We start from the raw sequence: 25,110 nt of genomic DNA, 5'->3' as shown, positions 1-25,110 counted from the left end.
TGGGTAGTTTGTGTTGTGATTATAATGTAAAAAGAGTAAACACAGTTGTATGACAATAAATGGCTACAGCCAACCACTAACCATAAGAGAAAGAAAAGTGGTTGTGTTATCATTCATATTCTCTGAACAATGGTTAAGAAATCATAAATTCTGCAAGGGTATGTCAACTTATGAGCACAACTGTATCATAAGAATTTTGGATCAGTTCATGAGCACCACCTCCTGTTGCAGTTCTGTCATGGAGCTTCTGTTGGGTTGCATTTTCACCTTGGTAGTTAAGTTTTTCTTTTCTAAGTCATCAGTCCGTTGTAAGTAAAACTGAGTAGCAAGTTGTCTTGTCATGACTTTCAGGACAAAGAATGACACCAATAATTCAATTGTAAGGAAAATGATGAAAATTGTATGAACTGCAAACTCCAGGGGCAAAATCACTATTCGTTCATCTGTTAAAAGGAACAGGAGGAGCGGCATCTGTATGAGGAATGTCAAGAGCAGAAACCCGGACAACTCTGGAACCTGAGGGAGCAATTTTTACTATTAGTAAAATTAAAGGTACAGAGCCACATAGAAGCCGCTATGCTGTTAACATAGTGCACCTGCACTATTTGCGTGGAATGCTGTTCATATAAATATTAATTGTATGAACTATGTGGCAGCCCACGTTAATAGCATAGCAAGCTGGCTGTTACGATAATGGCATATATATATATATATATATATATATAACTGTGTGCTGTGTTTTTCCTCCTGCATCAGATAATAAAGCTTGGGACCTTCACAGTCAAGTCACATTATTATAACCACCAGCTAATATCTAGCATAACCGCTATGTGCAGCACGGACAGCAGCTAGAGGTCCTGGTAGGTTCTCACAGGTATCTGGAGCCATGATGACTGCAGTGCATCCCACATCTGCTGGAGGGTGCATGGGGGAGGATCCACAGAGTGAACACAATGATAGATGGTTCCACAGATGCTCAATTAGGTTAAAGTCTGGGGAACTAGGGGGCCATGGTAGTACTTGGAACTCTTGTTCATGCTCTTCAAACCAATGGCAGACATTTCTTACCGTATCACATGTCGCATTATTTTGCTAAAAAAAAAATCCCATCTGCCCCAGGAAAGAGAATCAGTATGTATGGGCATACGTGATCTGCAAGGATGCATTCATACCCAAATCAGTTGAGAGTGCCTTCCACATTGATGAGTGGGCCCAGAGAATGCCACAAAAACATTCCCCAGGCCATAACGCTGCGACTCCCAGCTTGTGTTCTGCCAGCAATGGTTGCAGGGTGTTTGTTATCTGTTTCTCAGCTGTCATTCTGTCCATCTATTCGATGAATGAAAAAAACATGACTCATCGGCGAAAGCAACCCTTTGCCAATCGGTGGAGGTTCAATTCTGATACTGTTGCATCACATCAATTACACTTTAACCACAGCAGCACAGAAATACTGCCACCCTTGGCCCAAAAGCCAATAATCCCCCATTTTTACCACTCTGATAAATCACCCCTTTTATCCATTACTGCAATGGGGCATATGTGTGCATATCATATACCTTATATACCCACCAAGCCAGCTCACCACACTCTACTTCCTTCATGAGCTACAAGCTGCTGATGTTGAAATTAGGAAGTGGTCATAATAATGTGACTCGACTGTGTATTTCTCTTCTAGTATCTGGGTCCAGGAGGTGGTTATATCTTTACATCAGCCATGTTAACACCTACAGTACTGAAATTAAAGGGTTATTCCACAGATTTTCTGTAAGTGCCTGCTAGGTGCAGGTCCACAAGGTCTTTGATTTGGTGGCCACCAGAGGGTGTATCCAGGCAGAAAAAAAATGGTGAGGTGTCCTTGCATGGCTCTATCTCTCTCCGTTCACTTCTATGGGAGTAATGAAAACAGCTGAACATATGGGACCCCCGATATTGGCCTGTCTATCATTTATCCTGAGGATATGATAAATGTTTGAGATAGTAATACCCATTTAAAGAGGTTGTCCAGGTTCAGGGCTGAACCCAGATATAAGCTCCCCTTCACTCCTTTACCACGTAGGAGTGGAGCATCAGAGCATTTCCTTGCACCAATGCTCCCCCTGCATTGCATCGCCCAGGGCAAGGTCTGTTTATTGTGAGCCGGTGACGTATTGGGCTTCACATCAGTATGCTAACCGGAGACTTCAGGACCGGACCTAGCAGGGAGCCCAGTGATGTCACTGGCACAAATGGGTGTATAGCGCTGTTCTGGGCAGATTTAGTTGTGGGTATCAGTTTTATATACACCACCCATTTGTGCCGGGGACGTCACCAGGCTCCATGCCAGGCAGAAGTCTCCGGTTCAGCCCTGAATCCAGACAACCCCTTTAAGTCACAGTGTCACCCATGCTTCCTAGAAATGCATAGTACTTGCTCTCGCCTTCCTCCAGGATTATATGCAGCACTATGGGATCTGGCAGTTAAAAAGCTGAGGCCTCTCTCCACGTAGCCTGCCTAATCTCCCAAAAAGTCAGTGAGACTTGTAAACAATTCAGTCCTTCTGGACTCCCAGAAGAGCAGTCAGGGTTAATTGTCTGTGCTATAGACTCCTCTTAGCCAATTCTGTATTATGTGGTATAGAGTCTATCTTCAGAACTCCCATAGAAATGAATTGAGCAGCTGTGTGCATGCCTGACCAGCCGTGCCATTCATTTCGGGAGCCTCAACAGGGTACGGGGCCCTTATTCCCGCGAGGGTCTCAAACAGTAGGGCCCCCACTGATCTCATAATTATCAATTAATAAATAGGGAATAACTTAATATAACCAGAATACCCCTTTAAGGTTTGTACTACCTATTTGCAATACAGTTCCACCTACTCAAAGAAATATGTACCAACGGCACCAAAAGATAGTTCAAAAGACACAAAAGTGATAAACTTGGCTCATAGCAATACCAATCACTTTCATACATGTGTCCTTCAAATGCACAAAATTTGGGATAGTGTGAAGATACTTCTGAAACACAAAAACTCCCAAATGTGTAGCAAGTCCTATTGTATGATAACGTGTTGTGGTCTTATCTCATGTGATGGAATAGCAAATCAATTCGTAATTTCATTTGTTTACTTGGTTACTACATATACAGACGTGGACAAAATTGTTGGTACCCTTTGGTCAATGAAAGAAAAAGTCACAATGGTCACAGAAATAACTTTAATCTGACAAAAGTAATAATAAATTAAAATTCTATAAATGTTAACCAATGAAAGTCAGACATTGTTTTTCAACCATGCTTCAACAGAATTATGTAAAAAAATAAACTCATGAAACAGGCATGGACAAAAATGATGGTACCCCTAGAAAACACAGAACATAATGTGACCAAAGGGACATGTTAATTCAAGGTGTGTCCACTAATTAGCATCACAGGTGTCTACAACCTTGTAATCAGCCATTGGGCCTATATATATGGCTCCAGGTAATCACTGTGTTGTTTGGTGATATGGTGTGTACCACACTCGACATGGACCAGAGGAAGCAAAGGAAAGAGCTGTCTCAAGAGATCAGAAAGAAAATTATAGACAAGCATGTTAAAGGTAAAGGCTATAAGACCATCTCCAAGCAACTAGATGTTCCTGTGAGTACAGTTGCACATATTATTCATAAGTTTAAGATCCATGGGACTGTAGCCAACCTCCCTGGACGTGGCCGCAGGAGGAAAATTGATGACAAATCTAAGAGACGGATAATCCGAATGGTAACAAAAGAGCCTAGAAAGACTTCTAAAGAGATTCAAGGTGAACTTCATGCTCAAGGAACATCAGTGTCAGATCGCACCATCCGTCGTTGTTTGAGCCAAAGTGGACTACATGGGAGACGACCAAGGAGGACACCATTGTTGAAAACGAATCATAAAAAAGCAAGACTGGAATATGCCAAACTACATGTTGACAAGCCACAAAGCTTCTGGGAGAATGTCCTGTGGACAGATGAGACAAAAATCGAAGTTTTTGCCAAGGCACATCAGCTGTATGTTCACAGACGAAAAAATGAAGCATATCAAGAAAAGAACACTGTCCCTACTGTGAAACATGGAGGAGGCTCTGTTATGTTCTGGGGCTGCTTTGCTGCGTCTGGCACAGGGTGTCTTGAATCTGTGCAGGGTACAATGAAATCTCAAGACTATCAAGGAATTCTAGAGAGAAATGTACTAGCCAGTGTCAGAAAGCTTGGTCTCAGTCGCAGGTCATGGGTCTTGCAACAGGACAATGACCCAAAACACACCGCTAAAAACACCCAAGAATGGCTAAGAGGAAAAAATTGGACTATTCTAAAGTGGCCTTCTATGAGCCCTGACCTCAATCCTATTGAGCATCTTTGGAAGGAGCTGAAACATGCAGTCTGGAAAAGGCACCCTTCAAACCGGACACAACTGGAGCAGTTTGCTCATGAGGAGTGGGCCAAAATACCTGCTGAGAGGTGCAGATGTCTCATTGACAGTTACAGGAAGCGTTTGATTGCAGTGATTGCCTCAAAAGGTTGCGCAACAAAATATTAAGTTAGGGGTACCATCATTTTTGTCCATGCCTGTTTCATGAGTTTATTTTTTTACATAATTCTGTTGAAGCATGGTTGAAAAACAATGTCTGACTTTCATTGGTTAACATTTATAGAATTTTAATTTATTATTACTTTTGTCAGATTAAAGTTATTTCTGTGACCATTGTGACTTTTTCTTTCATTGACCAAAGGGTACCAACAATTTTGTCCACGTCTGTATAACTACATATATACTGACTATTACCTATCTGCAGCTAATTTTATCAAGAACTACTTCACACGTTCTTTCACACATAGCTTACCTTCTCTTCTAAATTTCCAATATATCCCAGGTAGAGTCTCAGGCCCTCTATTAATGTGAGAATGGTGACTGCTGTTATTAAAAGGAACTGATAGTAACCAGGCAGCAAGTGATACTGGGAAAACAGAAAAAGAAAGAAACTCTTAAGTCTTCCATTTTCACACATGGGGGAAAATGTACTAAGCTTGTAGATGGAGTAAAACTTAGACTGTCTGGACCCAGACCAGATTTATCACAGGGGTTCAGGTTGGATGATAAATGTGATGTAGGGGTAGACACTTTTTTCTTACTCTATACCAAATATTGTTTGACTTAGTTTGAGACAGAATTTTAGACCAAAATTGTGATGCAATCTTGGTCTCAATGTCACATTGCCACACTCATTTCCATTAAGCCACCCTCTTCTTAGCCTACGTACAGATAATCTCTAAACCTAAATGCGCCATATTACACCACATTTTGGCCCAATTTACACAAGAACTTAGGTGCACCCAGTTTATGTGGACTATTGCCTCAAAAGGATTGGACAAAAAAAAAAAACCGGTAAAGTCCAAAGTCATTGTGAGTATATCATATGGCCACAAGGGCTATGACCTAGCATAGAAGACCAGACTAAGGATTTCTAGACTGTATAATATGACATAGAAGACCAGACTAAAGATTTATAGACTGTATGATATGACATGGAAGACCAGACTAAGGATTTCTAGACTGTATGATATGACATAGAAGACCAGACTAAGGATTTCTAGACTGTATGATATGACATAGAAGACCAGACTAAGGATTTCTAGACTGTATGATATGATATAGAAGACCAGACTAAGGATTTCTAGACTGTATGATATGACATAGAAGACCAGACCACAAATTTCTAGACTGTATGATATGACACAGAAGACTGAGCTAAGGATTTCTAAACTGTATGATATGGCATAGAAAAGTGGTCCCCAACCTTTTGCACCAAGGACCAGTTTCATGCAAGACAATTTTCCCAGGGACTGGGTGGGGGGGGAAGGGGCCTGGGGTTCTGGGGCTGGGCTTAGGGGGAAGGCGGAGCTTAGGGGGTGCTAGTTGGCACTGACTGATTCATGCTCATAACAAAACACAAGGTGCATATTAAAATATATAACGACTATATAAACTGATTCGGATCTCTGCTGCACTGGTCTATGTTGCACTGTACTGTTTTTTTCGCTCTATAAGGTTTTAGAGTAGAACAATAAGAAAAAATATTTTTCATAACACCTCCGATCAGGCCAGCAATCAGACCCCTAAAATAAAAAAATATATAAAATGTTAATTAGACCTCAGATCAGACCCCCAATGCCTCAGATCAACCCCCAACCTTTAGCCATCTATCAGCCCCCATGTCAGCCATCAGCCCCTTATGTGAGCCATAAGCCCCTTATGTGAGCCATCAGCCCCCCATGTCAGCTATCAGCCCCTTATGTGATCCATCAGCCCCCAGCCCCCCATGTCAGCCATCAGCCCCTTATGTCAGCTATCAGCCCCTTATGTCAGCTATCAGCCCCTTATGTCAGCTATCAGCCCCTTATGTCAGCCATTAGCCCCTTATGTCAGCCATAAGCCCCTTATGTGAGCCATCAGCCCCCAACCCTCCATGTCAGCCATATGTGAGCCATCAGCCCTTATGTCAGCCCCCAGGGCAAAAAAAAACAACAACAAAAAACAAACACTTACCTCTCCTGCTCCTGGTCACTATCACGATCCTCTTCATCCTGTTGTCGGCTGTGTATCGCGGCACACAGTGTGAGGTCACAGAGCGACCTCACGCTGTGCGCAGCCCTGCACAGCCGATAGCCGAGCCGAGGACCAGAAAGCTGTGAGTACAGATCCTTCACCGCTTCCCGGTCCTCCTGTACTAATGAAGCGCTTCCATAATGGAAGCTCTTCATTAGTACCGCGTTAAAGACTGCCCTGATAGCCGCAGCCTGGCAGTTGGGGACCGCTGGCATAGAAGACCAGACTAAGGATTTCTAGACTATATGATATGACATAGAGGACCAGACAACGAATTTCTAGACTGCATGATATGACATAGAAGACCAGACTAAGGATTTCTAGACTGTATGATATGAAATAGAAGACTAGACTGTATGATATGACATAGAAGACCAGACTAAGGATTTCTAGACTGTATGATATGACATAGAAGACCAGACTAAGGATTTCTGTACTGTATGATATGACATAGAAGACCAGACTAAGGATTTCTATACTGTATAATATGACATAGAAGACCAGACTAAGGATTTCTGTACTGTATAATATGACATATATATATATATATATATATATATATATGTGTGTCAAGAGAATGCCAAGAGTGTGCAAAGCAGTAATTAAAGCAAAAGGTGGCTACTTTGAAGAACCTAGAATATGACATATTTTCAGTTGTTTCACACTTTTTTGTTATGTATATAATTCCACATGTGTTAATTCATAGTTTTGATGCCTTCAGTGTGAATCTACAATTTTCATAGTCATGAAAATAAAGAAAACTCTTTGAATGAGAAGGTGTGTCCAAACTTTTGGTTTGTACTGATATATATATATATATATATATATATATATACACAGTCAGGTCCATAAATTTTGGGACATCGACACAATTCTAATATTTTTGGCTCTATACACCACGGCAATGGATTTGAAATGAAACGAACAAGATGTGCTTTAACTGCAGACTGTCAGCTTTAATATGAGGGTATTTACATCCAAATCAGGTGAACAGTGTAGGAATTACAACAGTTTGCATATGTGCCTCCCACTTTTTAAGGAACCAAAAGTAATGGGACATAATACTAATCATAAATCAAACTTTCACTTTTAAATACTTGGTTGCAAATCCTTTGCAGTCAATTGCAGCCTGAAGTCTGGAATGCATAGATATCACCAGACGCTGGGTTTCATCCCTGGTGATGCTCTGCCAGGCCTCTACTACAACTGTCTTCAGTTCCTGCTTGTTCTTGGGGCATTTTCCCTTCAGTTTTGTCTTCAGCAAGTGAAATGCATGCTCAATGGAATTCAGGTCAGGTGATTGACTTGGCCATTGCATAACATTCCACTTCTTTCCCTTAAAAAACTCTTTGGTTGCTGTTGCAGTATGCTTTGGGTCATTGTCCATCTGCACTGTGAAGCGCCGTCCAATGAGTTCTGAAGCATTTGGCTGAATATTAGCAGATAATATTGCCCGACACACTTCAGAATTCATCCTGCTGCTTTTGTCAGCAGTCACATCATTAATAAATACAAGAGAACCAGTTCTATTGGCAGCCAAACATGCCCACACCATGCTACACCGATGAGGTGGTATGCTTAAGATCATGAGCAGTTCCTTTCCTTCTCCATACTCTTCTCTTCCCATCACTCTGGTACAAGTTGATCTTGGTCTCATCTGTCCATAGGATGTTGTTCCAGAACTGTGAAAGCTTTTTTAGATGTAGTTTGGCAAACTCTAATCTGGCCTTCCTGTTTTTGAGGCTCACCAATGGTTTACATCTTGTGGTGAATCCTCTGTATTCACTCTGGTAAAGTCTTCTCTTGATTGTTAACTTTGACACACATACACCTACCTCCTGGAGAGTGTTCTTGATCTGGCCAACTGTTGTGAAGGGTGTTTTCTTCACCAGGGAAAGAATTCTTTGGTCATCCACCGCAGTTGTTTTCCGTGGTCTTCCGGGTCTTTTGGTGTTGCTGAGCTCACCGATGCATTCCTTCTTTTTAAGAATGCTCCAAACAGTTGTTTTGGCCACGCCTAATGTTTTTGCTATCTCTCTGATGGGTTTGTTTTGTTTTTTTCAGCCTAATGATGGCGTACTTCACTGATAGTGACAGCTCTTTGGATCTCATCTTGAGAGTTGACAGCAACAGATTCCAAATGCAAATAGCACACTTGAAATGAACTCTGGACCTTGGATCTGCTGATTGTAATTGGGATAATGAGGGAATAACACACACCTGGGCATGGAACAGCTGAGAAGCTAATGGTCCCATTACTTTTGGTTCCTTAACAATTGGGAGGCATATATGCAAACTGTTGTAATTCCTACACCGTTCACCTGATTTGGATGTAAACAGGGCTGGCCTTAGGTGTTCAGGCGCCCTGTGCGAGCTAACCTTGTGGCGCCCCCCCCCCCCAAAAGAGAAAAAAAAACATTGCTTGTTGCTGGCATCATGGCATAGGCTGGCTGGCTATCCAACCAAGTAGTTACCAGCCCGCACACCCCAAAGGCCGGTGTAACGTTATACCTACCTACTTCGTGAGATTTCCCTACCCTCGTCACTTCCGGTTGCACCGGACATGACGTAAGGAGGTGTGCAGCGCCGCACAGGCGCACAACGACAGGTTAGGGAAATTCACAGCAGAGTGCGCATGCGCCAGGAGTTTTGCTGGCGGTTAGGGTAGGGAAAAATTATGGGCCAGTGCGCAGGCGCAGCTGATCGGATGGATGTTCTCAGCTGAACACCGGCCGACACTGCGCATGCACCGGGAGCCTCACCAGCGGTTAGGGAAGGGAAAAATTACGTACGGGCCAGTGCTTTTTCCCTACCCTAACCGCTGGTGAGGCTCCCAGCACATGCGCAGTGTCGGACGGTGTCCAGCTGAGAACATCCATCCGATCACCGCGCCTGCGCACTGGCCCATAATTTTTCCCTACCCTAACCGCCGGCGAGGCTCCTAGCGCATGCGCACTCTGCTGTGAAATTTCCCTAACCCGTCGTTGTGCGCCTGCGTGGTGCTGATTACCTCCTCACGTCATGTCCGGTGCGACCGGAAGTGACGAGAGTAGGGAAATCTCACGAGGTAGGGAAGTATAACGTTACAACGGCCCTGGTGTGCCATCATTAATTTTCCCTCCATGGGCACAACAATGTTAGCACCTGTGCCTATAACATAGTTCAGAAGGTGCTAGAAAACACAATGGGAAGATTTATCATTCCCCCTGCACCAGAATTGTGGCACTAAGAATCCACACATTTTTGCACAAGCTTTGTTTTGCTAAAACAATTGTGACTTTTTGCTCAGTTTTGCAGGGTAAATTGGGCAGGGTATGGATCAGATTTCTAGTGCATGCATGTAAATTACTATAAGGTAACTTTCCTTATTGTCCGGTTTGACAGTCTCCAGGGCAGTCCTTCAGTCTCTCTGGGCTGGGGCGGGCTGTAGTCGGCAGACATTGACACAGTGAGTGACACAGGAACAAGCGGGATGCGAGCGGAGCGCCTGCTGCTCCAGTCCTACACACTGGCCAATCAGCAGCAGGATCTTTGCGCTGCGAAAAGCTGATTGGCCAGTGTGAACTGTCTGTGAAATGGTGCAGACGTGCCAGACGCACGGCACGGAGGATCATAAGGTGACAGGTCAGACACAGGGGAGGAGGAATCAGGTCAGACAGGGGAGGGGGCGGGGGCCCGCCACGGGCAGAACACAAGTGCCGCCTCGCCTGCCGTATATTACACTGCGAGCTGTCGGCTGCTCAGCGCCCCTGTTGCTATGGCGCCCTGTGCGGCCGCACAGCCCGCACACCCCAAAGGCCGGCCCTGGATGTAAATACCCTCAAATTAAAACTGACAGTCTGCAGTTAAAGCACATCTTGTTTGTTTCATTTCAAATCCATTGTGGTGGTGTATAGAGCCCAAAAATTTACAATTGTGTCGATGTCCCAATATTTATGGACCTGACTGTGCATATATATATATATATATATATATATATATATATAATGGAAAGAAATTCCGCGGCACTTCCAAGGTGTAAAATAAAGACTTTTTTTATTTACCAGACAGCAACGTTTCGATCCTTCTCTCTGGGATCTTTCTCAAGCAGTATATATATATATATATGACCAGACTAAAGGCCGCTTTACACAGGCTGACAATTGGAGCATTTATCAATAAGGAGCATTCCAAGAAAGGCTCGTTCTCAATAATTACCCTTTGTAAAGGTGCTGGTGATCTCCCAATGAAAAAGCAAATACTCAGATATGTTTTGCGCTTCGATACTGCTGGTTGCACGGTAATAGTAGTGTTTTCATCTTCCTTTAGGTTATATGTAAAACAACTTGTTCACTAAAGGTTGATAGATTCTTCTACCATTTGTCAGAATAAATACTGAATCTCATGTGTCTTCTCACCTTCAGCTCCAGCATGATGACCTCCGATATAAACCACATAGGAAAGAAAAAGACATTAAAATACAAGGTCATCTGTAGAGGAAGGCTTGACACCACTTCATGTCCTGCAGAAACACAAGAAATGCCAGCACATTTATTGGAACATTTTGTAATAGAACTATTTTATTATTACTTGAGTTATGTAGAAGTGTAACATAGATATTTCACCTAATAGACTGAGACAAGTTCCTTCCACCAGTCTAAAAAATTGCGTAACCTGCTTCAGAATGATTTCAGTCACTATTAGTTAAAGATATCATTTTATGGTTTACCTCATGTTATAGTTCTTTCCTCTTAAATGTCCTCCCTGTAATGTCCTCTGACATCATCTAATACTGACCTGAACATGCTGGGAGCTGTAGTTCTCCCCTCTTATACCTCATCCCTGTAATGTCCTCTTATATCACATAATAGCCTGAACATGCTGGGAGTTCTAGTCCTCTCCTCTTATACCCCTTCCCTGTAATGGCCTTTGATATCACATTATATCAGCCTGAACATACTGGGAGTTGCAGTTCTCTCCTCTTATACCCCCTCCCTTGCTCTGATATCCCATAATATCAGCCTGGACATGCTGGGAGTTGTAGTCCTCTCCATTTATACCTCCCCCTGTATCGTCCTCTGAAGCTGGTATATAGATTATGGTTTCCAATCTGTGTGTTGTATCGTCACCCACTGTCGCAGGTATGGTGTCTGCCTTTTGGGGGTTATGAAAGTGGTCACCCTACACAGGGCTCAACTTGTGTCATCTGCTCTCAGTCCCACATGGTGCTCTGACCCCTTCAAACCTCACATTAGCTGGCGTCCTCAGACACCTAATTGTTAACATATGCCAAAACATCCAAGGTGGCCTCTTCAGGCTCTCACTCTAGGCCAATCTGTCCCTCTCTGTGGCTGACCACATCTCCAGGAGCTGCAGCGTGGACTCCAAGTACAGTATGTTCTGCTGCCAGGGCACCACCACTTGCCCATAGTAGGACAATTACAGCAGCTTACAATTGGCACACTGCTAACTAATCTGGCAGGAGACATAGAGTGTTTGTTCACATGATGGATTTTAAAAATCCCCCTACAAAATTCAGCACAGAACCTATGCATGTTTTTGCCGTGCATTTGTTGTACATTCTTCATGTGTTTTTTTAATGTTTTTGATGCGGTTCCCCCCATATTGTTTACACATTGGAGGTTAAATGATATCAGCACATAGGACAGTCAGCAGAAAGGTGTCATCTCTATCTTCTCAAGACCTGCAGCTGTCATCTGATCCAGTGGACATGTGCCAGCTACTCCTCTACTCCAAGAGTCATGTGTATGAAGAAATGTTTCAGATTACATATCTATAACTCTATGTCTATGATATAACTCTTGACACCATCCAGATATTGATATGTGATTAGAATTTTTATTATTATTATTATTTTATTATTAATAATAATAATAATATTTTTTTATTATTATTATTATATTAGAATAGATTTTTTTAAAAATTAGAATTAGAAAAAATAAGTAATTAGAAAGTGATATAAAAAGATTAGACTTCTCTGGGGATAACTGTATGTGCAGCAGTCAACGTCCAGAAGTCGTACATATACAATAGGCAAAGGGTCCCATTTATCAAAACTGTCCAACAGTGAAACTGTCTTAGTTGCCTATAGTAACCAATCAGAGCTCAGCTTTCATTTCCTAAAGAGCTCTTGAAAAATGAAAGCTGCTCTCTGATTTGGGAAATGTTTTTTTACAGTACAAATTAATTTATGAAGTTGTTATGCGAAGTCTCGCGAGACTTCGCGGAGCAATAATTTCAGCTCATCGGAGCCAATACATTTTAATACTGTATGGAGCTCCTGCTCCGTACAGTATTAGAACAAAGTTTTATGCGAATTATCCGAAGATGATTCGCTCATCCCTACTTCTAGCAGGAATAATAAAGAAATGGTACAACATAGAGCCATAAGACTAGATGTTCCAGAATAGGTAATACATGGGAAATGCATGAAGCTATTAAAACAGACATGTCAGGAGCGATGAAAGGTCCTCTTTTAGTGTGTGTAAGGCCTCTTTCACACTGGCGTGTGCGCCCCGTTGCCGTATTGCGAAACCGCATTTGCGGATCCGCAATACACGGGTGCTGCTCCGTGGGCATTCCGCATCACGGATGCAGACCCATTCACTTGAATGGGTCCGCAAATCCGGAGATGCGGAATGGTGCAGAACGGAACCCTACAGAAGCACTACGGAGTGCTTCCGTGGGGTTTCGCCCCGTACTTCCGTTCCGCAAAAAGATAGGACATGTTTTGCAGCCCGCATTTGGCAATTGAGAGCACACGCCGGTGTAAAAGAGGCCAAAAAGGGCAGTGTCAGCTGTGTGTTTCCATGGGTCCACCAGAGAAATTATTATGATTGAACTTCCTTTATCTATACAGAACATATGTATGTCCACTATTTTTTGTATCCATTGGCATAAACATAGCCATAGCAGCCATAGCACTTGCTATGGGGCCCAGAGGTTGAGGGGCAAAAGCAGGTGCAAAAATATTATATCCTTTTCTTGGGAATAAAAAATATGGTAGCTTTTTGCTATAGTGTGAGTTTTCTTACATACGGTACTGTTATAAATATCTAGAATTTTTGCTACTTATGCAGCACTTTTAATTTTCTTACACTCTCATTTTGCCATAGGGCCTATGAATTATAGTTATGCCCCTTAATATCATAACCTTTGTTGATGTGAAACTCGAAAAATTAGAATATTGTGCAAAAGTCCATTTATTTCAGTAATGCAAATTAAAAGGAATGGCATTAATGCAGCTTAAAATTAGAATATTGTGAAAAGGTTCAATATTGTAGGCTCAAAGTGTCACATTGTAGTCAGCTAATTAATTCATACCCCCTGAGCAAAGAGTACCTCAAAATGGTGACTTTGGGGTTTCATAAGTTGTAAGCCATAATCATCCAAATTATAACAAATAAAGCTTAAAATATCTCACTTTGCATGTAATGAGTCTATCTCATATGTTAGTTTCACCTTTTAAGTACACGATATTCAAATTTTTCAAGTTTCACCTGTATATACACTGAACAAAAATATAAACGCAACCCTTTCGGTTTTGCTCCCATTTTGCATGAGCTGAACTCAAAGATCTGAAACATTTTCTGCATACACTAAAGACCCATTACTCTCAAATATTGTTCACAAATCTGTCTAAGGCCTCATGCGCACGGCCGTGTTCCGCGGCTGAGAGCGGACCGTGGAAACCCGGACGGGATTCCTGCTGACAGCATGAGCGCAACGCGTCATTGGTTGCTATGACGCCGTGCGCTTCATGCAGCCGCTGCTGTACAGTAATACACTATACTAGTGTATTACTGTACAGCAGCGCTGCATGAAGCGCACGGCGTCATAGCAACCAATGACGCCGTGCGCTCATGCTGTCAGCAGGAATCCCAGCCGGGTTTCCACGGTCTGCTCTCGGCCGCGGAACACGGCCGTGTGCATGAGGCCTAAATCTGTGTTAACGAGCTCTTCTCCTTTGCAAAGATAATACATACCACCTCGCAGGTGTGGCATATCAAGGTGCTGATTAGACAGCATGAATATTGCACAGGTGTGACTTAGACTGCCCACAATAAAAGGCCACTCTGTAATGTGCCCAGTTTTTCCTTACTGGGGGGGTCAGAAAACCAGTCAGTATCTGGTGCGGCCACCATTTGCCTCACGCAGTGCAGCACATCTCCGTCGCATAGAGTTGTTGATTGCTTGTAATACGTTACTGTATATATGGTGTATGTAAGGTGATATATCTAAATCTCTACATGTGCATTTCCCTGTGATATGTATGCACTGCATCTGTAAATGTCTGCATCCATATCTGGTATTCATAACCACCAAAAACGCTTGACGATAACTGTTTCCTGTGGAACTGACTGAGAAATGTATTTGGACGAGACAGCAAAGGGATCAAATTTATTTTTAAAAAGACACCAGCGGCCTGGCAGATGCAGGGGACTAAAAATGTTCCATGTTGCCCAGCTACATAAATGGCCATCGGAAATCCCAAGAAACCCTGAGGTGGCTAAAGGGAGAGTCAGCTACTTCTCCTGGCAGTATGATGACTGCATCCCAGAAAAGGAAACCTGAAGAAGGCACTTACTGTGTTCAGCAGATCTGAGACGGGGTTGGCAAGGAGCCTAATGAAAGATGGTCTAGACAGGAATACCAGAAAGAGGCCATGTGGGGCATGTAGAAACCGATTGTCTGCATCAGGAAACTCACATGAAGAGTCCTAGTCGAAAGGGTTTTTACTTGCTAGGTAGCTGAAGAAGTGACTGAACAGGAGACTGAATCATTGGACTCCTATTCTACAGTGATGTTAGACAGCCTATACCAACAGCTTGTGCCACATGGGTCTGGACCATATTTCCTGCTAAAAAGAAGGGGTATGAGAAGCCATGGACAAAGCCTCCAGACATATCTGCTGTTTGGTCGAAGTGCGTCAAGCAGGAAGGACCTTTAAATTATTGCCTATGTGCCCATATCAGTGCTACCAAGGTGCCACAGGTAAGGTATTGTCCGCTCCATGTCTGCCCTGCACATTTGCATGTTGGCTGGGAAGGTGTATCCATAGGATCCCATTCACCTGAGAGAAGCTAAAAAAATAGTTTTAAGCTGATTGATGATGCTGGTATACCCTTTTTTACTGTATAGAAAAGCACAGTTATATGCACTTTTCTATGAAGAGGCATCCTGCAAAAAAGACGTATACTGTACAGTGCGACGTACATTTTTTAACATGGAAGCCTATAGATGACGTGTGCCAATGTATACCTTTAAAGTAGCATACTTCAGAGCCTTCCATCCAAGGTATACATCAGGAAAATGTTGCTGCCATATACAGTACCTCAAATGGAATGCTCGAGCAAAGTAAGCCACTTCACTCTTTAACTTTTTTCACTCTAACTTTTCACACGACCGTATGTATTTTGTGATCAGTAAACCGTGGACAAGAATAGGACATTTTCTATTATTTGCAGGCCAGCCACTCTTATATCGATGACGTCCATGTGCTGCCCAAATTTATTCGTCCCCTAGAAATGAATGGGTCCACATCAAACCTCAAGGAATACAGATCAAAAATACAATGGTGTGCATGAGGCCTTGTGCATTAAAAAATAAAAATATTTATTTTAGGATGAATAAAAGTAAGTTACTATTACAGTGTTTTCAGTGATGAATATGCTTACATTTATTTTACTGGAGTCTGTCAATGTAAAATATACAGTATTTAGTGTCAGGATTACCATAGGAGTAAATAGTGATAAATTAGAGGGGTTGTCCTACTTGTACAAGTCGCGGTATATTGCTAGGATATACCAGAACTTGCTGATCAGTGGGGGTAGAACTGCTTGGACCGTGAATAGTCACTAGGATTAATTCTATATTCTATATTCACTTGAATGTGGTCATGTTACAATTCCCTGTAATATCTGGTTGACAATAGCAAAGAGCAAACAAATGAGTGGCCATGGTGGTCAGCAATATGTCATAACTCGTTAGACTAAAAAAAAGTAGCAAAGATACATGATAAAGTATACATATAGAGAGAGAGAGCAGTGTGGCAGTCAGAGTAATAGTAATAATAAGTTACTATTAAGGATTGAAGTAACACAGTATAAAATTACTGGTACAAGGCACATACATATGCCACGTTCCAACCCCTACCCAAAAGAGAGATCCTTCTCCATCCCATCCTGAATTCCTGACATAAATGCAGTATATCTAGCCAAATCTCCTTTATATTAACTCTGTGGTTCTCTTAACACTGTCTGTCTCCTGCTTCCCCCACGAGATGGAACTGAGAGAGAAGCTGATGTGGACAAGGCAGCAGAGGGATTAAGTATGGAAAAAAAAGCCAGGAGCAGGGGGCAATACCACTGTTCTATGTTGACCATCCCACACAACTGGAAGAGACCAGAGGATGACAAGGCTACCAGAGCTACAAGAGATGTCAAGTTAAAGAGATTGGGAATTTGAGGATTGCGGCCATCCTAGTCTTCAGGAAACCTTTAGGTGGCTGAGGGACTGTAAACTGCATTTCCTGGCAGTGCTAAAGTTGAATCACATTGAACCCCAAGAGAACAAGTCTGAAGAAACGACCAACTGCATCCACAGGATCTGCAACCAGAGAATAGCTTACCAGGAGTCCCAGTGGCAGACAGTGGTGCACCCTGGACGATATTACCAGCAGCATGGGCAGCTTGAAACAGGGAAACCCTCTAGAAGCTCGTCAGAAGAACATGGGTTAATGGGGGTTATTACCTGCTTCTCTTTGGAGAAGTAACTGAAGAAGCAAGGCACAGCAGACTGAATCACTGTAAACCTGTGCATCCTTGGTTGCAGGCAGTCTAGCCTATACCGAACATTGCTTGTTGCAGAGGCCTCGATTATATTTTTTTTACTATGGAGGAGGGGCACTAGAAGAAGCCTGGCCCTAAGCTGCCCACAGTATGTTAGAAAACAATGCCTCATAACCTTTTGCTAATTGGTGGCTGGCATTCAGCCCCCTCAACGGTACCTGTTTCCTGCATCTCCTGTAATGTGAACCTTAGAGAGGATCTGATGTGGATGAGGCAAGATATGGATCAAGCTTTTGAAAAAGGCATTGAAGACCTGGAAGAAGCAGGGAACAATTCAACTGTTCTATGTTTACTACCCCCAAGAACTGGAAGAGACCAGAGGACACTAAGGCTTCTGTCTGCTATAACATTGGTGGACAGCACTACAGGAGTCATATGCAGAAGATTAAAGACATTGCTAATTTGAGGACTGGAGCCATCTGTACTCCAGAAAAGCCAAAGGGGGCTAAAAGGTGCCAACTATTTCTCCGGCACTAATAATAATCTGCTGCACCCATCAGACACATTATGTAGAAGAGCCCAAATTAAAGGGTTTTTCACCTGCTGGGTAGGAGAAGACGCAGCTGAGAAGGCAAGGAGCAGGTCATTGAATCACTGGAATCCTGTACTACCATGGTGACATGTCTGTGAAGGTTCTCATTTATCCAGGTCATGGTATATCTGTAAAGAATAAATCAAGGCAACTGGACGTACTGTAGATTTCTTGAAAACGTTTCACTCGTTCTTCCAACGAGCTTTCTCAATTCTGAGTGACTGTACAAGAATTCTCTCTGAATAAATATGTAACTGAATCAACGTCTGGTAATTATACCCAGCATGGGGTCAGAGGTCATTATACCCAGCATGGGGTCAAAGGTGTTGATTCCATTATCCTAATGGAAAACCAACACACACAGACCAGTACCTGCTTTTTTATTCCCACCATCCTCTAGACCACAAACTGGGAGTCATCCAGACTCTACACCAGCGGGCAGAGAAAATCCCCACCAGCACAGAGGCCAAGGCGAAGGAATTCAAACACCTCAGAGGGGCACTTAAAACTTATGGGTATCCAGTTTGAGCCTTTGTCAAAACAGAAGGAAAGAAAAGAAAGAGCACCAAGACTACCAGTGAGGGCGAGAAGCATGACAGATGCAAGAATATGGTTATCCCATATGTAGCTGGGGTGTCTGAGAAACTCAAAAGGATTTTTAATAAACATCACATCCCTGTCTGCTTTAAACCCAGCAACACACTGAGGCAACAACTGGTTCACCCCAAAGACCCAACGCCTAAACACAAGATGGACAACATTGTGTACGCAGTCCAGTGCAATGAGGAATGCTCAGAACTGTATATCGACGAAACAAAACAACAACTACATCAGCATATGGCTCAGCATAGAAGAGCCAAAACCACTGGTCAAGATTCAGCCGTATACTTACATCTAAAAGGAACAGGTCACACCTTTGAAGACAGTCAAGTACGTGTTTTAGATAAGGAGGCCAATTGGTACAAACGAGGTGTGAAGGAGGCCATCTACGTAAAAATGGAGAAGCCAAGCTTAAATAGAGGCGGGGGGGGGGGGGGTTAGACATCTATTGTCTGCCACATGCAATGCTGTCTTGACACCTTTTTATGGGAAGTCTTTATCACCTACTGACTCCAATTAGGATAATGGAATCAACACCTTTGACCCCATGCTGGGTATAATGACCTCTGACCACCTACTATGGTGACAGACAGCCTATACTGAGCAACTTGTGTTAACAGGCCCTGGACCATAATTCCAGATGAAGAGGATGGGTAAGAGGAGCCAATAAAGTAGAGCAAGCAGGAGTGACCTCCAAATGTCTGCCTACACACCCCTGGACAAAAAGCAGGGGACATAGCACTAAAATCTGTGTGGGAAGCAGTGTCACCAAGACTTCAAAAACAGGTAAGGCATTGTTCACCCTTGTCTGCATAGTATGTCTGGTGTGTGGACCAGGAAAGCTAATGACTCATACATCAGTTGTATTAATAGGCCCCATTCACCTGACAGAAGTGTCCTTCTGGCCTTAGTCTAGCCAATATATGTCTGTATACCTTTTTTTTACTGTGTAGAAAAACACAGATGACTGCACTTTTCTATGAAGAAGCATCCGTGCTGTGCGGTATACATTTTTAAATGAGGATGCCTATGGTGTATTTTATGCCAAAATGAATAACAGTGAGTTACTATTACAATGCTTTCAGTGGTGACTAAGCTTCCATGTATTATACTGTAGTCCCTTTATGTACACATGTGTTGTATTGTGTTTAAATTGCTGTAATAATAAATAGTGATAAATTAAAATTAAAATAGTGATAAATTAAATTATTTTATGATTGAAACATACTGTATAATATTAGCATTAACAGTAATAATAATTTAAAACCAATGTAAACTTAATGTAAGGCTACATTCACACTAACGTAAGTGCCTGTGTTGCAGACCACAAACCGCGGATACCCAAACTCAGGCACCGGCCATCTGTGCCCCACGTTGTGGACCCATTAACTTGAATAGATCCGCGATCTGCAAGATTCGGCGAAAGATAGACTATGTCCTATCTTTTGTTGTGCAGAGGCACTGACCTGGAAGCCCACAGAAGGGCTTCCATGTGTTTCCATTGGCTCCCAGGCCCGTGCCTCTGTAATGCAAAATATAAGATATATTCTATCTTTCACTGTATCTTGAGGATCACAGATCCATTGAAGTCAGTGTGTCCATAGCAAGATACAGATTGCACATGAGTGGTGTCCATGTTTTACAGTCCGCAACATGGACACAGAGGCAATACCGTCATGTAAATGCCACCTAAAAGTAATTTTTCTAGAACAGGGTTGCACATCCAGCAGCCTCAAAAACTGTTCTGTGTGGCCCCCAGCAGCATGTATCTCTGCTCCCATCGGGCCTGTATATAAAATAAGACACAGTAATGTTGTGTCCATAGTGATGTTATGGCACCATTTTTAAATTACATTTTTGAGCACATCAACCACTTTGTGGCCTTATTAAGAGGGGTCTCTACACTAACACTTTATAGAGCAGGAGATAACCTTCTTATATACTCACTGTTCCAGTACAGTGTCTAAGAATGTGATCTCTAGGATCTCATCTATAAGAGGGATACAGTATTGCTGTTACATATAAAGTCTTAGTGTAGGGACCCATCTGAATGAGGTCACCATGAGGGGGCAGATGGGCTCGCACAATTTGATCAAAATGTGCGCTAAGAACCTCACATTTACAACTAGTAACATATGAAGATGCAGTAGAAGAATTTTCCACGTCAGAAGTGTAAACTTACTTGGCAGAACTGGGTCTATTTTCTAAATGACTTCTCTAAAATTAATTCTGGGTGCATCATTCCAATCTAATATACCCAACGTTTTTCAATTTGGCCTAATTTGTAACCGAGCCAGAAATATTTGTCATATATCCACTGGGTGGGTGGCAAAAATTAGATTGGTAGGGGTCCAACATTTGGCTGGTTCTGTAATTCCCATATACAGTTGTCTGTATGGAGCATTTATTAAAAAAAAAGCTCCTTATTACCATTTTGTGGATGCAGGTATAGTCTCATAGCAGTTGTGGGGGTCCCAGCAGATGAACATAATTAAACCAGAAGATAAGTGATAAATGTTTCTAACTGGGATGCCCCATTAACAATGCCAAACTCTTTATAGTTGGCCCTATGATTCTATTGTTTGGAGGAACAGAAAGGGCACTCTGTAAAACAGTGCATTAGCAGCGAGCCCAGGAGAAGCCGGGGCGGAGGATGGAAGTGGTAGTAGCTCTGGCTCTCACAGTGGCTTTCCTCAATGAAAAGTACAGATTTCCCTGCAAAAAATGAGCCCCCACACAGCCCAGTAGATGTAAAAATAAAAAAACGAGGGGGTCAGAATATGGCGATGAAAAGAAAAAAATTATTTTTTCCAAAGTTTTAAGTATTAAAACACAAGACAATACAAGTGGTATAACTATAATTATACTGACCCAGAGAATGGAGAGTATGGGTCAGTTTTACCACATAGGGTATGCCGTAAAAACAAAACCCATAAAACAGTGGCAGAATTGTATGTTTTTTCCAGCTCTCCCCCATTTGGAATTTTTTTCCAGCTTCCCACTACATTGCATGCGTCAGTAAATAGTACCATTAGAAAGTACAAAAAGTGCAACAAAAAAAAGATCCTATATGACTATGTGAATGGAAAAATAAAAACGTTATGGCTCCGGGAAGGCCGGAGTAAATAACGGAAACACAAAACCGGAAAATCGACATGTCCTCAAAGGTTTAAGGGTTTCTGCTAGTTAAAACCATAAAGTGTCACATATCCTTTTTATTCAATTTTCTATGCATAACTATGGGGACTGCCATTTTGCCTGAGCTGTTATTAACAACATTTAGAGATATGCTTTACAGCAGCTACCATGGGCCATAGACATAATGAACAGGCGGGGACTCATTGGGGTTATTTAATATAGTTTTTTGAGCCTATTTTAGAAAATGTTTTCCTATTTTAGACTATTTTTTTAGACACATTTACTAATGAAAGTTCACCTGTTTTGGAGGCATTTGTTCTTCGTTTCACAATTTTCAGTTTTAGATTCATTCTCTTTTTTCAGACTATTTATGTAGGTGCGCCTTTTTTATGTATGAATTAGACACAAAAACATTCAAATTTTTACTTCACTCCAGGGGTGGTCTACTTTTTTTAGTCAGCTTTGTGTGGGGCCGTGTGACAATCTTCTAGTAAACACACTCCTTTTCACAAACATAAATATGTGTATAAACATGGCTACAACTAGTTTTCATATCTAATATGCAATTTTTTTAAATCTAATATGAATTTTTTAAATCTAATATGTGACTTTATATCTCATATGTAACTCTGCATTTTACCACCGAATTCATGAGCCAACCAACGAATAGTCTAATTGTACACGGTCCACGTGAGCCCTGACGAATACAAAGACTCCTCGCCTAATTTATCACCTGCTATGCGACTCTTTATAACTACTAAAATGCAGACAGATTAATTCACTATGCCGGTCTAATCGCACTATAAAAAATTGAGGTGCATAATAAATGACCCCCATTGACTTCTATGGGAGAGTTTTCTAGGCATGCTCTGTGACCTGTGCAGAGGTCAGTAAGGAGTAGATAAAAAGTAACATCACATTTTGTGAATGGTGGATCCTGTGTTATATAGGTGATATTAGTCATTGTAATCCTGCCTGTACAGACCAAGAAATAGCCCCTATTTTTAGGCCTAGTTGCCACCGTGAAAACTGCTGTAATTTAAGATTTTTTTAAAGAGTAACTAAACTTTTGTAAAAATGTCTTTGAAATATGTTCTAAATAGTCCCCAAAGTGTTATTCTAATATACTTTATTAATCAATTGTTCAGTTTTCCTAATTAAATAGGCACACAAAGTCCTGGGTGATATTGCGCCTTAAAATCATTATTCTAGAACAGCGCTGCCATGTCCATTCAGCTGAATGCTCTCCGTAGCACATAGTACATGAGGAACTCTGTACTGATGCTATTGAGCACTTTCAGCCTAGCGGATCCGGCTCAGTCATGTGGTAGTTCCACTCAGCTAAATCCTGGCATGGCACACCTGTACAGGGTACAGATGTGCTGTGCCAGGATTTAGCTAAAGGGACACTGACTGGTCCTATAAACATATTTAGTTATTCCTATGCAGTCATAGATCTATTAAAGTGTATTCCAATGATATAAGAGTACCCCCTGTCCGCATTGTAAACCATGTAAAAGCAACTTTATATTCATCTGTCAATCACATTTCTTTATGCCCAAGGGGCGGCTTTGCACAACTCTTTATGCCCAAGGGGCGTTTTTTCTCATACCTTTTGTGCCCAGCCGCGCCTCAACTGTCGAATCCTAGTGCCGCACAGCTCATTATTATTCACTGCGCTGGGCGGCTCTTACATTCCCCGATCCTGTCACCCGAGAGAAGAGTTTCTTGGCTGGCGCAGGCGCATTAACCATCTGAATTTCTGATGACATCAGCGCTCTGAAGTGCTGGATACGAGTGCCTTGGAGGAGAGATCGGACGCAGGCTCATTCAATTACAGGCTTGAGAGGGTGCCGGCACATGCGCAGATGGTCCGATTGAGGCCGATGCCCATAAGTATCCATCAGGCATGCGCGGAAACTGACAGGATCGGGTAATGTAAGAGCCGCCCAGCGCAGTGAATAATAATGAGCTGGGCGGCGGTAGGAAACGACAGTTGGGGCGTGGCTGGGCACAAAGGTATGAGAAAAAACGCCCCTTGAGCATAAAGAAATGTGAAAAAACGCCCCTTGGGCATAAAGAAATGTGATTGACAGATGAATATAAAGTTGCTTTTACATGGTTTACAATGCGGACAGGGGGTACTGTTATATAATTGGAATACACTTTAATAGATCTATGACTGCATAGGAATAACAAAATATGTTTATAGGGCCTCCTCAGTTCCCTTAAGCTTGAGGGGGGGGGGGGGGAGCACAGGCAGGAGTAACGATATGTGCTCCTGCCTGTGCAGCTGCGGCCCCAGAGAAATCTGTACTCCAGTACAGCCCTGACATGGCAGCGCTGTACTAGAGTAATGATTTTAAGGGGCAATAGCACCTAGGACTTTGAGTGTCTTGTGTTTGATTAATAACGTATATTGGAAAAATCTTTTTTGGGCTATTTAGAACACTTTTAAAGAAAGTTTTACAAAAGTTTAGTTACTCTTTAATATGGATATTGACATGGAATATTAAAAAATAACAAAAATTCTTCAAAATATGTTTAACATTAAAAAATTGTTTTATTTTTTGAAGACACATTCTATTTAATAAGAATTTAAAGGGTTGTCTCATCTTGCGGTTACTACAGTGAGATGAGACACAGTCCCGACTGCTGTTTCCCAGCTGGGAGGTGGTCGAGACTGTGTCTCATCTCACCTTAATAACGGAGAGATGAGACAACCCCTTTAAGAGTGATAACAGCTCCTCATAAAATCTTTACTACCGTACATGGGTCACTTTTGTAGCTGACAAGAATACTCTATAAAACAGAAAACATGACATATTACCGGTATGATAAAAATGGCTTTCTCCACCATCCCTGGTTTTGTTCTGGATGAAGAAAGAACCACTGATGCTTGCGAGACCATGGCGAACGTTACTTGGCAGGGGAGTATGAAGAGACATGGTCAGTATTCATTCTGCTCAAGTCATTCTCTTCTTACAAATGAGATTAATCCAGGCTTCTCTGCTAATTGCGAGACTTAATAGGATTTCAACCTGCTGCACAACAGGGATTAGCCAACTGTTGATTTGAGAGGAGTGATGCAACATAGGAGGCATAATCATTCAGATATATAATATTTATATTTATGTCTTTGATGTATTAAAACCAAAAATTGCATTCCACCCGCTAATCCTTATCTACCAGAGCAAATCCCCACATTTGGTGGAGGATGCGGGCAATTTTTGGTTTGCATTTTTGGGCATGGTTGTATGTCATACATCAAACCAGCGGTATTACAACCCATACCCCACGACAAAATGGAGGCTGTTGTGAAGGCCCTCGTGAAAGCTAATCTACAGCAGCGAGACACCAACCTGCACCAACAGTTGCTGCTACA

General features: G+C 42.2%; 1 protein-coding gene across 1 annotated transcript; it reads right to left on the bottom strand.

Annotated features, from left to right (window-relative positions):
• Positions 1-201: 201 nt before the first annotated feature.
• Positions 202-24,673, bottom strand: LOC122928916 (transmembrane protein 17B-like). Its single transcript, XM_044282236.1, has 4 exons — positions 24,556-24,673; positions 11,003-11,106; positions 4,843-4,956; positions 202-516 (listed from the first exon to the last, which is right to left on the bottom strand). The coding sequence occupies exons 1-4, from the start codon at positions 24,671-24,673 to the stop codon at positions 202-204; spliced, it is 651 nt and encodes a 216-aa protein (XP_044138171.1).
• Positions 24,674-25,110: the final 437 nt, after the last annotated feature.

Source organism: Bufo gargarizans, chromosome 1, assembly GCF_014858855.1.
Source record: "Bufo gargarizans isolate SCDJY-AF-19 chromosome 1, ASM1485885v1, whole genome shotgun sequence".
Taxonomy (NCBI): domain Eukaryota; kingdom Metazoa; phylum Chordata; class Amphibia; order Anura; family Bufonidae; genus Bufo; species Bufo gargarizans.
Note: the sequence above shows the minus strand (reverse complement) of the source record. Positions and strands in the feature narration are given on the sequence as shown.